Below are 13796 nucleotides of genomic sequence, written 5' to 3' on the forward strand. Positions count from 1 at the left end.
ACCGGTCGACCCTTCCCTTTTGATGCACCGTTGGAGCAAGCCATATCAAATTGAAAAAATTAACTTTATTTTACTTAAATTTGATAAAAAATTTGATTAACAGTTGAAGTTGCTCTAAAAGAGTCAAAACAAAAAAAAAACTTCTCAAACGGAACAAATTTAGATTGCTAAAATTAACCAAAAAGTCAGACAAAAAAAATTATTCCCAAATGAAACAAGACAGAGGGAAGCTGCTAATGTCTGTCTCTATATGAAGAATGAAGCTATAGACGTGTGGATTTGGGTTATCCCTACTACAGATGAAGGAAATCAGGGTTAGGGATAGAGTTGATTGTGTATAAACGCAAGCGCAAACGCAAAAGCAAACGTAAACGTAAGGTTGAAGGCAATGGCAAGTCATCATGAACAAGAATTCTTAATCAATCAATCAATCCTTCCTGGGGAATAATATAATATCTATCTATCTGTTTTTTGAATTGCTTCCCTTGAAACTTTCATTCTCTTTAAAGAAATCCCCCCCTATTCTTCTCTGTTATTATTCACAGTTCTCTGTTTCTCTCTGTCTTTAATATTCTCCTTCCCTCTCAGCTTCCTTTTTATATCCTAAATTTCAAGTTTAATTCTGTGATAGTTAGCTAGGTTTCAGGAATCGATCATCCAAATCAAAGATGAACGAAGAACAGGAGAAACGAGAATCCAGAACCACCACCACCACCACCCCTTTTATCCAGCTGGGGCAGGTCGACTCTGATTTTGCTCTTGCACTCTCCTTGCAGGAACAGGTCTCTCCTTCTCTCCCTCTCTCCATATATATAGTTTCATTTCCAATTTTATTAGTTTGTTTGGGCGGTAAAATGTTTTTTGAAAGGTATATTTTTATATTTTCTAACTTTGGTACCCCAAAAAAAAAAAAAAAAAAAAAAAAAAGAGATAGAAAATAAAAATAATGAAAAATGTTTTTCTTAGAAAATGAGTTGGTTTGGCAAAAGTTAAAAAGATTTTTCAGCTTAAAATTTTATGGCCATCACCAAGTACTGCCACTATTCTAGAAAAATAAATAATTTCTTTTTAAAATTATATTTTTTTAACAAATAAACGTCACCCAAACATATATCTATGGGGAAGATACTAAAAAATTAAACGATTACCTAAGGTGAGTTCATAATAGCCTAAGTTAGACATTCCGACTCCGGTCCAATTAATGCAGTGGAGAGAAGCCTCATGCATTGCAAATTACTAACACATCATTTTTAAGATATTTGTTTTAAGAGAAGAAAAAAAAAATTACACAGAAGTTGTCTTTAGTAACTTTTTATTTAACCACAGGGTGGTTGGCGGTCTAGTGGGTGATGACTGGAGATACCCTATATAATAAAAAAAACAAATAATTATTCTGAGCCAACCACCCTACATAACAAATTTTCCCCGGTGAAGTCGCCAAAATATATGAGGGGGTTCAAGAATGTTGTCAAAAAATTCAAATTCTCTAAAAATGATGAGAGATTCAGATTCTTTAACAGTCACAACTAAGAACATGATAGCAAAGAGATGATGGAGATAAGAGATTGGATGAAGAAGAAGACAAAATAGTTAGAGAGAGAATAATGACAAGGTTCTCCCATAGATCTCCCACTTTCACTCTCAAGATAGATAATGGAGGAGGGAAATTAGTTCTTTTCCAAAAAATTGTCTCTCAAAAATCCATCCCTTATAAAGCTATAGGTGGGTTTTATAGGTACCACATGATGTAGGATGAAACCCATGTGCAAGGCACATGGGGAATATTCCTTCTAACTATCTTGTCCGATAAACTGAGGATGAGGAAAATCGAGGATGAGGAAAACCCTGAAGAGGAAATCAACTTCTTAGCGAACCCTTCTTCTTAATCTCACCTAACCAATGATTCTCAATCATCTCAAAGGGCCGAGGTAGTCCAAAAGTTTTCTTTAGAAACCATAGCTACATGCACTACATGATACATTTTGGCGACTTCATTGGGGAGAATTTGTTATGTAGGGTGGTTGGCCCAGGATACCTAACCTAACAAAATAAAAAATAAAAACTTTTAATTTTTCAAACAAATTTTAGCAAAAAATATTTTTCACAGGAATTTTTTTGCCCAACAAATGTGTATGGTGTTGTAAACACATAAATATAATAATAATAATAATAATAATAATAATAATAATAATAATAATAATATTTGATGAAACATCCTAGGAGAGGGCATTTACAATGCTGCCCACAGTCGAAAGTGATAGGGAAGAGAATGAAGAAGGCACTGCTTCGGAGGAGGAGGATGACCAAAACGAAGACTACTTTGATGAAGATGATGCTGCATTCTTTCTTAGCCAAGACATTGATGGTACCTTCATTTCTTGATCAATGTTAGGAACTGCTAAAAAAATTATCAAAATTTTTTATACAACACTTAAATGAGTTGATAATTTTATAAACCCATATGAATATTGTGTAAATTTTTTGATAATTTTTTTAAGCCTCTAACATTTTTGACATTTCTCTGTTTATTTAGATTAAAAATATTTTTTGACAAAATATGAAAGTCAAAAGAAGATATTTTCATTTTTTTTTTTTGAAGTAGTGTCTTTGATATATATATATATATATATATATATTTTCATTCATGAACTGCATTATTAACACAACAGTGGTCTCAATGTTGACCCACGTCTCAACTTTGTATTTGCAGCTGAATTAGCATTTTCGGAGGGAGAAGATAGCAATGACTACCAGGTTTTTTTGCTTATTATTTTCTTCTATGATTTTTTTGGTCCCTTTAAAATAAAATATTACCTCTCCCTCTCTTCTTTTCTTTTTTTTTTTTTTTTTTTTTTTTTAAAAAAATTTCCTAGCCAATTTTGTCGTCATTTTCATCAAATCCCCCACTTTTATCACAGCCTAGTATTATAATTTTATTTTATAGTTTTATCTTTTCCGTCTCTGAACTTTACAGAAATCTCATTAGGCCCCTTTTATTTTGAGTATCTATAAAAAATACTAACATTTTAGCCCTTAAATTATGTAGTTTTACTTTTAACCCCTCCAAAATCTAAATAATTTTATCTTGGCCCCTTTTGTAAAATTTCAGATGGAGGAAATGGAGGAAGACGATGTTGATCCAGATGAACTATCTTATGAGGTGAGATTGGCATTTTCATTCTTTTTTATGTCATTTTATTTTTTTATAATTCATGCAAATTGAAAATTAATTATACATATATGGCAGGAATTGATAGCTTTGGGAGAGACTGTTGGAGAAGAAAACAGAGGACTATCAGCAGAAGAAATTTCTTCGTGTTTGAGTCCGTATACACGCTTACCTATTGATAGCAAAACCACCATTGATCGGTGAGTTTGAGCTCTTATACAAAATCATTTACATATATCTATTTATACGTAAGCAAGTTTTGAACCTAAGATTTTGAATTTTATTAAGAACATATTTATCACTTAAATAATATGCATATTATGATATTAAATTTTTTGTTATTTATTTTTATTATTAGTTATTTGAATTGCACACGTATCTTGTGTGTCACCGGCTAGTATATATAACCCAGGTGGAACCATGATTCTACTCTAAAGTTCATGAAAAATCATTTTTAATATACACATCAATGAGTCCACAAGAAAATTATCTTATCTTGCTGCAAAATCTAGTGTTAACAATATTAATTAATACAGAAATTTTCAAATCTATAGCCTACTAGTGAAATTTTTGAATAGAATAGATCTTTGCAAATTGTTGGAACACATATACTACATACATATGTACTTGGTTGTTTTCAAGTTTTTTTTATAGTATATATACATTTTTCATTTTGATGTATTAATGTAAAAGTACTAATAAATATTTACATTGAAATGAAATATTAGATGTGTAATATGTCAAGTGGAGTATGAAGAAGGAGAGAAGCTGGTGGCCCTCCCTTGTGAACACCCCTACCATTCTGATTGTGTAAGCCAGTGGCTCCTAATCAAAAAAGTATAGCCCCCCAACACTTTTTATTTCTTGCTTTTTTATTTTAAAATAAAATTATTTATAAGTTTAGTTGAAGGTACTAATTAATTGTTTTTTCTTTTTTTGGATTTTGCAGGTTTGTCCTATTTGTAACACCGAGGTTTCAATTTCATCATCCAATATTGCTAACTAGGACCGTTACCACTGTTTTGTTCTTTCTCATTCTTTCATGGAGTGCCCATTGCTAAAACTCCTAATGTAGATTCATAGTTTGTATCATTGTTGTTGTAAATAAAATTATTAAAAAAAAAAAATGGTAAAAGGTTGGGGCACTGATCATTATTGGATAGTTTGATGTACATATTTGATTTCTAATGACTTATTTACTATCAATTTAGGGTTGGTTTGGCATAACCTAAACAAGCAAAAAAGTCAAAAAGTCACTATCCTATTTAAGTCACATCATCTTATTTAAATCACATCACCTCTCTAACACATCACATCAAACCCAACCCAAACCCAACCCATATAAGCTAATAAGTCAAAAAGTACACTTTTTTAGAACATTCCAAACCAATTCTTAATCTTCTCAAGGCAACTGATGATCTAGCATGATGTTAAAATTTAAGTTGAGGGAGCACTTGTGTTAAAATCTCTCTGTTTATATTTGTTTGCTGTTTGTATTATGCTTCTCTTTATGTATTTTTTTTTAACAGATTTACATTGCTAAACACATTTTATAATAACTCAGGTATTTGAGAGAAAAAGTGATTCCGTTTAGCAAGGAGGTTTAGGGCTATTTTAGTCACAAAAAAAGAGAGGCTATTTTAGCCACAACAAACAAAATATCACATCCAACCCATAATCATTACACTTTCTCTCACAAAAAAAGTCAAAAAGCCAAAAAGCCCTTCTCAAACCAAGCTTTTTAGCCTAGCCTAAAATAGCCAAAAAAGCTAAAAAGCCAAAAAGTCAATCCATTTCCCAAACGAAGGCTTAACACTTTGTGATGATTCATGGTGTAATATGATATGACCTATATTTTGGAGCCAATATTGTTGGTAGGGGAGGGCACGGATCGAGAAAGAGAGATATGGTACGATAGAAAGGTGGTTGACAATTAGTAGAGGGTGGGGTGCCTCTATTTGCACACCATATTTCATCTCAAGGCAAATCATTAATTGATTTATTTTTTATTACAATATTAACCTTATGTAAAATGACCACAAAGAACAAAGGGTTATAATACACACCTTTTGTAATTGAGTTCGACACTAAAATGTCGAACAAATGGTTAATGTTCGAAAGAAACACTCCGGACAACTGGCTAAGGTTCGACAGAAATATTCCGAACAAATTGTTAAGGTTCGAAAGTCCAGAGTCGAACGGTTTGCAAACTGAAATTTTCACCGACATCTTGAGGAGTCTTCACCACTGGTTCTGTTCACCGGTGTCTTGAGAAGTCTTCATCACTAGTTTTGTTCATCGGTATGTGGGGGTGACAATCAATCAGAGACATGAAGGGGAGATGGATCGTGAGGGGGGGCCTGGAATGTGTGAGTGAGTGAATGAGAGTAAAAATGGAAGATTGTCGGTAGGGTGTGTGAGTAAAGGTAAAGATGGAAAGTTGTGGTGTGTATTGAGCAAATTGCTTATTTATCCTTTTATTAAAGGTGTGCCTTGAGTAGCGGTGTACCTTGAGATGAAAGGTGGTGTGCAAATAGAGACACCCTAGAGGGTGATAATGATCGGTAAAAGAAGAGATTGTAGTTTCTTCATATCCCGTTTTGCCCCTACATCTTTTATCCTGCCTCAATGAGAAAGCGGGGCGAGGACATATTTTCTTCTCCTTTCCCTATTATGCCCCACCGTACCTCAATTATATTTATTAAACATTTTAATATTTAATTTAATTTTCAAAAAATTGATAAGATTAAAATATTACACTTAAATACTCATTTTCATAAATTTATTTGTCATTTTACATTTTTAAGTCTTGTGACTTTTAAATTATTATTCCTAATATACTACACCATATCTTGTTTTTATTAATACCATCATTACTAAGATTTGTGCGTACCGGATTCCGCACTAGATGAAAGTGGATCGGTGCCCTGCACTCGGTTGGACTATCCAGGGACTGGGATTCCTGCCAAAAGAAGCACCGTTAGAGCTGCCCGGCCGGGGTTGGCCGGATAAACCCTCCGGTGTGGGAATCAGTGATCGGAGAAGAAGTGTATGTAGAATTGAATCTCCCTCTATGTATGATTTTGTTTGGAATAGTTCAGTTACCTTCAATGTGAAGTTCATGTTGTATATATAATGTTCCTCGCTTGCTTCTCAAGGTGGGTTCCTAGAGCTTGGATGTTGCCAGGTATCCTTTTAGCATTGCTCAAGATGGGGGACCACCTGGTAGTTATTATTGAATGCATATACTCATTGTAGTCGTGCTGATAACAAACCACATTCCTTTTATTCAACAACTTCCGTGATTCTAGGTGTAGGGGACCAGCTGAGGTGGCAACTTGCATATGCACACATTCACAACTTCCACGTTTTCTTGCAAGGTTTCCTCAACTCGGTGCCAATGTGCCTCAATTCGGCATCATTATGCCTTGTCTCGGCCTTTTACAGGATCATTCATGGAGATAGGCTGACCCATTCGGATATCTTTGTATGGGCTCGGCCTATTTTCTGTTCGGCCTATAAGTTCAGTCTCGTAGCTCGGCCCAGCCCAGCACCATGGCTGGACTAGCCTTTCCTCTGCCGATTGGGCCCAAGTGCTTGAGGACTTGGGTGGACTGTTGATTATGAAGTTGGGCTCAATTGGTTTGCCCATATACTCATCCAACCCACTTGGACTTGGACTTCAGTGGATTGGGCTGACCCAAGGCTTGGACCCGACCCATTTCACATTTAGCCCATTCATTTGCCCCCTAGCTCGCGCTAAGGTTCCCCTTGGGGGGAGCTACTGTTCTGCTTCCCAAGCGTCGCGTCGTTTCGGTTTTCTCCAGTTCAGCCTTGGTGACGGTTCAATCCTGACACACAACCCCTGCATGCGTCCTTTCATGGTGACACATGGTGATGTGAGATAGGCGTGCAAAGATAGTGTGTCGATTCCATACCGAAGGTCGTGCTCGGTGTACCTGCGCGTCGGCTGGTGCAATTAATGCTCTGGCCGTCAATACAAATTCCTTTATCTGCTTTTTCGTTCCTCTAGAGAGTTTCAAAGAGAGAGAAAAGACTTTTCCCGTTCCTCTGAACCAGTCCCGTTGGTGCTTCTGCTCAGACTTTTTTTTTCGCCCTTGATCTTGCTATGCTACCACTGTTCTAGCCTCTGTAAGTTCCCATGTGATTCTTCTTCTCTCGCTTCTTTGTGTCTTAATCATCTTGTTTGGCCCACTCGCTGTCTGTGTTTCATACTCTATTATCTGAGTCTTACCTCTGTCCCATTAGGTTTGTTAAATGGGGAAGTTCCGCTTGCTAGTTGATACCCCCAAGGCCATGGCTATGTTCCGCCTGGACAATAATATTTCCGACGACGTTACCCTTTCGTTGGAGAAAGTAGACACCAAGCATATGGGCACGAGGAATACCGTCGCTTTTCCTATCGCGGCCATAGTCGAGGGAGGGGTTCGGTTTCCTCTTGATCCGTTGGTACGCCGGTTTCTCCATCAAGTCCAGTTAACCCCAATGCAAGTATCTGTGAACCTTTTCCGTGTTGTTTGCGGCGTATCCACCCTTAATAGACGATTAGGTTTGAACCTTGACATATGGGATATCTTAGGTTGTTATACTCTTTCTCATAACAAAGACCATAGCACGTATTACTTGCGTATTCGCTCGTTTGATTGCCATTTGATTACTGGGTTGCCCGATTCGGATAAACACAACGATGATTTCTTACAAGTTGGTGGAAACTGGGAGTTCCCTGCCGGAACTGAGTTTCAGTCTAAGAGGATGCCCCAGAAAGACGGCTACCCAGGTTCGGGCCTCTCCTTCTAATGCCTTTTGTATTTCTTACTTTATTTTGGATGTTGCTCTAATGGATCACTTCTTTTTTGTAGAGGCCTCTCGTTTCCAACGAAGACCGAACCGAGAGAACGCTGAAGCCATAAAAGCGGCCCTGAGGTATAAAAAGAGATCTACACCCGAGTTATTGGAATACCAGTCTACTTACCGTTCCATTATTCCAAAAAGGCGAGGCTCGCTGCTGCCCTTCTGGACTCTAATACCGAGACCGACACGTCTCTTACTCATTTGGTCACGAACCGTCGCAGGAGTCAAGGTGCACTTTCTGAGAGAGCGTCCTCCCCTGCCCCCAGTTTCGTAGAGGGCGGGTCTATGGCGAAGAGAAGGGTGTTGGTGCATTTAGAGGCCGAGGCTTTCAGAGCCTCCGATGTTTTGGAAACCCCTCCGGAAAGGACCGAGGCGAAGAGCCTTATGGAAGTAAAGATGGAGGTGGGAGCTTCTGGGACCCCTGCGACTGCTGCCTAGCCCTCAACTTCGGTCGCTGCGCGAGCAAAAAAGAGAAGAAGAGAGGCTGGCAAAGCAGTGGTAGGGGAAGCTTCTGAGGATATTGCTAAGGATGAGACTTTTAAGAAATGAGAGCCGCCAATGTCGCATAAAGGCAGACCTATTTCCACTTCTGATTCAGTTGTTGCTTCACAAGATTTTGCCTTTGATTTGACTAAGTTTTTGTTGATGTCGGTTGACATGGCCGACCATAATGGGCCCGGTGATATTCCTATCCTGAAGGGGACCCTTCAGATGATGACTGCTATAAGTGTTTCCTCGTTTTACTTGTCTTTATTGATGCGTTGCTGTCTCTTTTTCTCTTAATTCTTCGTTGTCCTTTACAGTGTATCTAGAGAATGCATCTGTCCATTACCCGTGCTGAAGAGCTAGAAAAGGCCGCAATGAACGCTGAGAGACTGACAGTAAGCTTGGAGACAGAGAAGGAAGGACGCTAAACCACGGAGAGGGAAACATTTCGGTTGAACAAGATTGTCGTTTCAGCTGAAAAATCGAAGGAGGCTGCTATTGGGACACAGGCTCAACTCGAGGGGAAGGTGGCCGAACTGGAAGCCGTTATTGGCATGATAGCCGCCGAGCGCTCTACTTTGGAGGCCAAGCATTGGCAACAAGGCTGGGATGAAGCTGGGGCGGCGTATAAGGAGGAGGTGCTAGTACTGCGAGACAAGCTCTTTCTAAAGAGTTGGACGAGTGCTTTGGCTGTTGCGCTGGTTCTTGAAGGCTCTTCCCTATTTCAGGATGTCCCCGTTCTTTCGAGATCCTTGGGTTCGAAGATTGTTTCCACCCCTGCTGTTCTTCTAGCCGAAGTTTCCCCAGAAGCTGATTCTGCAAACAAGACCCAGGACAGTAATGTTGCCGCTGAAACGGTGGATGTTGAAGGGATTGAAACCCTAGAGATCGAAGCTGCAGGAGATGTGGTTAAGGAGGCTTCTACTTCTCAGGAAGTTGGAGCTGCCTCTACTTTTCCTCCCCCAGACGACCTGGACAAAATTGTTGATGTTGCTCCTGAGTTTCCCTCTATTAATGAAAGTTGATGTTGAAAGGATTTGAACTTTTTTGCTTTTTTATTTTGATGTATTGTGGCTCGGTCTCCATGACGAGCTTTCTTTCTGCACTTGCCAAGAGAATTTTTCTTTTCTCTTTTGTTTTCCTTGCTGTTGGTTATAGGGCCATCTGTGCCTTTTGTTGGATGATAGAATTTTCTCTTTGAACTTGCAATCTGATGCTGTTTGGCTTTTATGTCTGAATGTTTTCTATACTGCCTGCCCCCGGTCGAGCACTGTTGGGACCTCGGGGCCGAATAGATGCTCAGTCTAGTTCTGTACTGCTTTTAAATAGATGCTCTGTCTGATTCTGTACTGCTTGCCCCCGGCCGAGCATTGTTGGGGCCTCGGGGTCGAACGAATGCTCGGTGTGACTTTGTACTGTTTGTCCCCGGTCGAGCACTGTTGGGACCTCGGGGTCGAACTGATGCTCGGTGTGACTAACGGATATGTGGTATGGCTGTGCTTGAGTTCATAAGTGGGTCTTACTTAGGTCCAGGTTGGTTTTGAAAGAAAACAATTGTTTGCCCCTACCTGGAGCTAAGTAAGATTGGTACTGAAGATTGTGCTTTTAGATAGAACTGATTAAGTTTATTGCAACTTTGATAGCGCAGATACACTTGGAGGAGATAAAGGCATGAAGAGGTATCTTACTCAAGTCCAGGTTGGTTTAAAAAAAAACAATTGTTTGCCCCCTCCTGGAGTTGAGTAAGAATTATGCTGGAAGCTTACTCCTGACAGAACCTGGTCATGCTTGTTCCAACTCTGTTTGTTTGAATCAGTACTGAAGAGTTGACGTGTTGGTACTTGAGGAATTCTGTGGATTCAAAGACGTTTACTTAAGATATGTTAGTGTGGTTTCCACCAAGCAATTCCACTTGACTAAAGTCCAATTTAGTTGCCAAACATTATTCCACCAAGCAATACCACTTAGCATGTTTGAGTGCTAACCAAATTTATATTCCGTCCAGTCGTTCTGAAACTAAGTCCATTTGGGTGAAGACCAAAGTTAATTCCGTTTGATAAACATCAAACGGAATTCCATTTGGTGAGGACCAAAGCTAATTCCGTTTGATAAACATCAAAGCTAATTCCGTTTGGTAAGAACCAAAGCTAATTCCGTTTGATAAACATTAAAGCTAATTACGTTTGGTAAGAACCAAAGCTAATTACGTTTGGTAAGAGCCAAAGCTACTTCCGTTTGATAAACATCAAAGCTAATTCCGTTTGGTAAGAACCAAAGCTAATTCCGTTTGATAAACATCAACGCTAATTGCGTTTGGTAAGGACCAAAGCTAATTTCGTGTAATAAACATCAAAGCTAATTCCGTTTGGTAAGAACCAAAGTTAATTCCGTTTGATAAACATCAAAGCTAATTCCGTTTGGTAAGAACCAAAGCTAATTACAAGAATTTGATAAATTTGAGAGAAGTAGGGAAGCATTTGCATTGGTTAACAGATAAATGCCTTTACATTCTGATAGAGAAGTTGGGGGACAATTTTATTGATAGTATTTCTTGAGATTTGCTACGTTCCAGGGCCGAGGTATAGCTCTGCCATTCAGATCCTCTAGGTAGTAAGCTCCATTTCCAACAACGACTGTGACTTTGTAGGGACCTTCCCAGTTAGGCCCAAGTTTGCCCTCGCCAGGCACCCTTTTGTGATCCATAACTTTCCTCAAGACTAGCTCTTTTGGTGTAAATTGCCTTGGGAAAACTTTTTGGTTGAAACTCTTGATGAGCTGTTGCTGATACGCTACAAGTCTGATCAGTGCTGCTTTTCTTCGGCCCTCTGCCATATTTAGTGCTTGTGCAATAGCTTCCTCGTTACTAGTGCTCTCAAACAATTCAGACCGAAAGTTTGGGAGGCTGACTTTGAGTGGGATGACGGCCTCCATTTCGTAAGTTAGTGAGTAAGGTGTTTCATCCGTTGATCGCCGTGCTGTGGTTCGGTATGCCCATAGCACGTGGGGTAACTCTTCAACCCATTTTCCTTTGGCATGCTTAAGCCGTTTCTTTACTCCGTTGATGATGGTTTTGTTTGAGGCTTCTGTCTATCCATTGCTTTGCGGGTACCCTGGAGAAGAGTTCCTATACTCGATCCTGAGGTCAGCACAAAACTTTCTGAAGATCTTACCATCAAACTGTGTTCCATTGTCCGCAATCAGTACCCACGGGATGCCGAAACGCACCACCACATTTCTCATAACAAACCGCTTCGTATCTTCCTCTTTGATATTTGCCAATGCCTCGACTTCAACCCATTTAGTAAAATAGTCGGTTGCTGCAATGAATAATCGGTTGTTCCCAATGCCTCGCGCCAATGGTCCGACAATATCCAGACCCCATTGGGCAAAGGGCCATGGGCTGGTGAGTGGGGTGAGAGTTTGGGCTGGCTGATAAATGAATAGAGCAAACCTCTGACATTTATCACACTTCTGTGCGTACTACTGAGCATCTTGTTGCATCCGTGGCCACCAATACCCGTGAGTGAGGGCTCGGTGCGCCAGTGACCTTCCGCCAACGTGGCATCCACAAATCCCATCGTGAATTTCGTAGAGAACATTCTCGACCAGATTTGGATGCACACATAGAAGATAAGGGCCAAGATAGGAGTGTCTGTACAGTTTCCCGGATGGTGAGATCCAAAACTGAGCTGACTTGTGTCTGACTTTGTTGACTTCTTTTTTGTCTTCGGGGAGAGTACCAGATTTTAGAAAAACAAGTATTGGATCCATCTAGCTCGGCTCTACGCTGCTGCAGAGGACTGGAGATGTAATGCTTGGCTCTGATACGAACTCAACCCAAACTTTTCTGGCATCTTTGGTATCCACTGATGAGCCGAGACAAGTCAAAGCATCAGCATGGCCGTTTTTGTCCTGACTAATTCATTCCACTCGTATGGATTGAAACTTTTTGAGTAAGTCTTTGGCCTTGCCTGCGTATATGGCCATTCTTTTATCCCGTGTTTCGTAGATCCTATAAAGTCGGTTTACCATTAGCTGTGAATCGCTGAAAACAAGAAGTTGTTCTGCACTGAAGTGTTTGGCACTGCGTAAGCCAGCCAACAACGCTTCGTACTCTGCCTCGTTGTTCGAAGCCTTCCAACCGAGCCTGAGAGCCTGTTCCCAGATAAATCTTTCTAGTGAGATAAGTACTACTCCTGCCCCCGAACCTCGGTTATTGGACGACCCGTCAACATAGAGCTGCCAGATGTTTCCGATGAAGAGTTTCCAGGCTTCCGAAGCGCAGAGCTTTCCTTGTTCGGTGATGCGTGGCACCTGTGCCGAACTTGGGCTCCCTGGTTCGGTATTCTGGGTGGGAGCAAATTCTGCGACGAAATCTGCTAAGACCTGGGCCTTAATTGCTGTCCTAGGTTGATACCAAATGTCAAACTCGCCAAGTTCTACTGCCCATTTTGCTGTTCTGCCAGAGAAATCAGCTCGGCTAGATACAGATCTGGGGGGGAATTCAGTGAGGACATTGATGGTATGCCCCTGGAAGTAATGTTGTAACTTCCTCGAGGCGATAAGCAACGCGTAAGCTAACTTTTCCAATGGTAGATACCGTGTCTCGGCATCTAGTAAAGTCTTGCTAACGTAGTATACAGGCCTCTGTTCCTTGTTAACCTCTCGAATTAATACTATGCTTACGGCATGATCTGAGACTGCTAGATAGAGGTACAGCTCCTCTCCTGGCTCTGGAGTGGACAGAAGGGGAGGTGTACTGAGGTATTTTTTGAGACTTTGCAGTGCTTCGGTGCACTCGGAACTCCATTCAAATGCTGCCCTTTTTTTCAAAAGCTGAAAGGAGGGCTTCGTTCGATCTGAAGATTTGCTGATGAATCGATTCAGTGCGGCCGCCATTCCGGCCAGTTTCTGCAGCTCCTTAGCCTTTGTTGGTACTTCAAGATCTTGTATTGCTTTTATTTGGTCCGGATTCGCCTCAATTCCTTTGTGAGTGACCATATATCCCAAGAACTTCCCTGTTCCTACCCCGAAAGCGCATTTCGAGGCATTGAGGCGAAGCTGATGGTTTTTTAAGATGCCAAAAACTTCTCTCAAGTCTATAAGATGGTCTGTAGCAAACTTGCTCTTGACTACCATATCATTTATATAAGCTTCCATGGTTTTTTCCAGTTGGTCCTTGGACATCCAAGTGACCATCCGCTAGTAGGTCGCCTTGGCGTTCTTGAGGCCGAACGGCATCACTCTGTAGCAGTAAGTTCCTCTCAGA

At 40.2% G+C, this 13796-nt stretch overlaps 2 protein-coding genes across 2 annotated transcripts; one reads left to right on the forward strand and one right to left on the reverse strand.

The window, feature by feature from the left end:
* The first annotated feature begins 201 nt into the window (after positions 1-201).
* Positions 202-4304, forward strand: LOC114285843 (uncharacterized). The gene is made up of 7 exons (XM_028228922.2): positions 202-782; positions 2221-2365; positions 2711-2754; positions 3110-3160; positions 3248-3369; positions 3898-4006; positions 4119-4304. Exons 1-7 carry the CDS (start codon positions 669-671, stop codon positions 4173-4175), a joined length of 642 nt encoding a protein of 213 aa, XP_028084723.2. The 5' UTR covers positions 202-668; the 3' UTR covers positions 4176-4304.
* A 6758-nt stretch (positions 4305-11062) lies between these two features.
* On the reverse strand, positions 11063-11458 carry LOC145821698 (uncharacterized). Its single transcript, XM_082918250.1, has one exon. The coding sequence runs from the start codon at positions 11456-11458 to the stop codon at positions 11063-11065; it is 396 nt and encodes a 131-aa protein (XP_082774376.1).
* Positions 11459-13796: the final 2338 nt, after the last annotated feature.

This window comes from Camellia sinensis, chromosome 1 (assembly GCF_055761805.1).
Source record: "Camellia sinensis isolate YWXY chromosome 1, ASM5576180v1, whole genome shotgun sequence".
In the NCBI taxonomy this organism is placed as follows: Eukaryota; Viridiplantae; Streptophyta; class Magnoliopsida; order Ericales; family Theaceae; genus Camellia; species Camellia sinensis.

Excerpts from the sequence above, each read along its gene's own strand:
- LOC114285843 (XM_028228922.2), top strand. The coding sequence starts at position 669 with ATGAACGAAGAACAGGAGAAACGAGAATCCAGAACCACCACCACCACC. Across the intron at positions 2,366-2,710 it reads TCTTAGCCAAGACATTGATG|CTGAATTAGCATTTTCGGAG; the intron begins GTACCTTCATTT and ends TTGTATTTGCAG. Across the intron at positions 2,755-3,109 it reads AAGATAGCAATGACTACCAG|ATGGAGGAAATGGAGGAAGA; the intron begins GTTTTTTTGCTT and ends GTAAAATTTCAG.
- LOC145821698 (XM_082918250.1), bottom strand. The coding sequence starts at position 11,458 with ATGGAGGCCGTCATCCCACTCAAAGTCAGCCTCCCAAACTTTCGGTCT.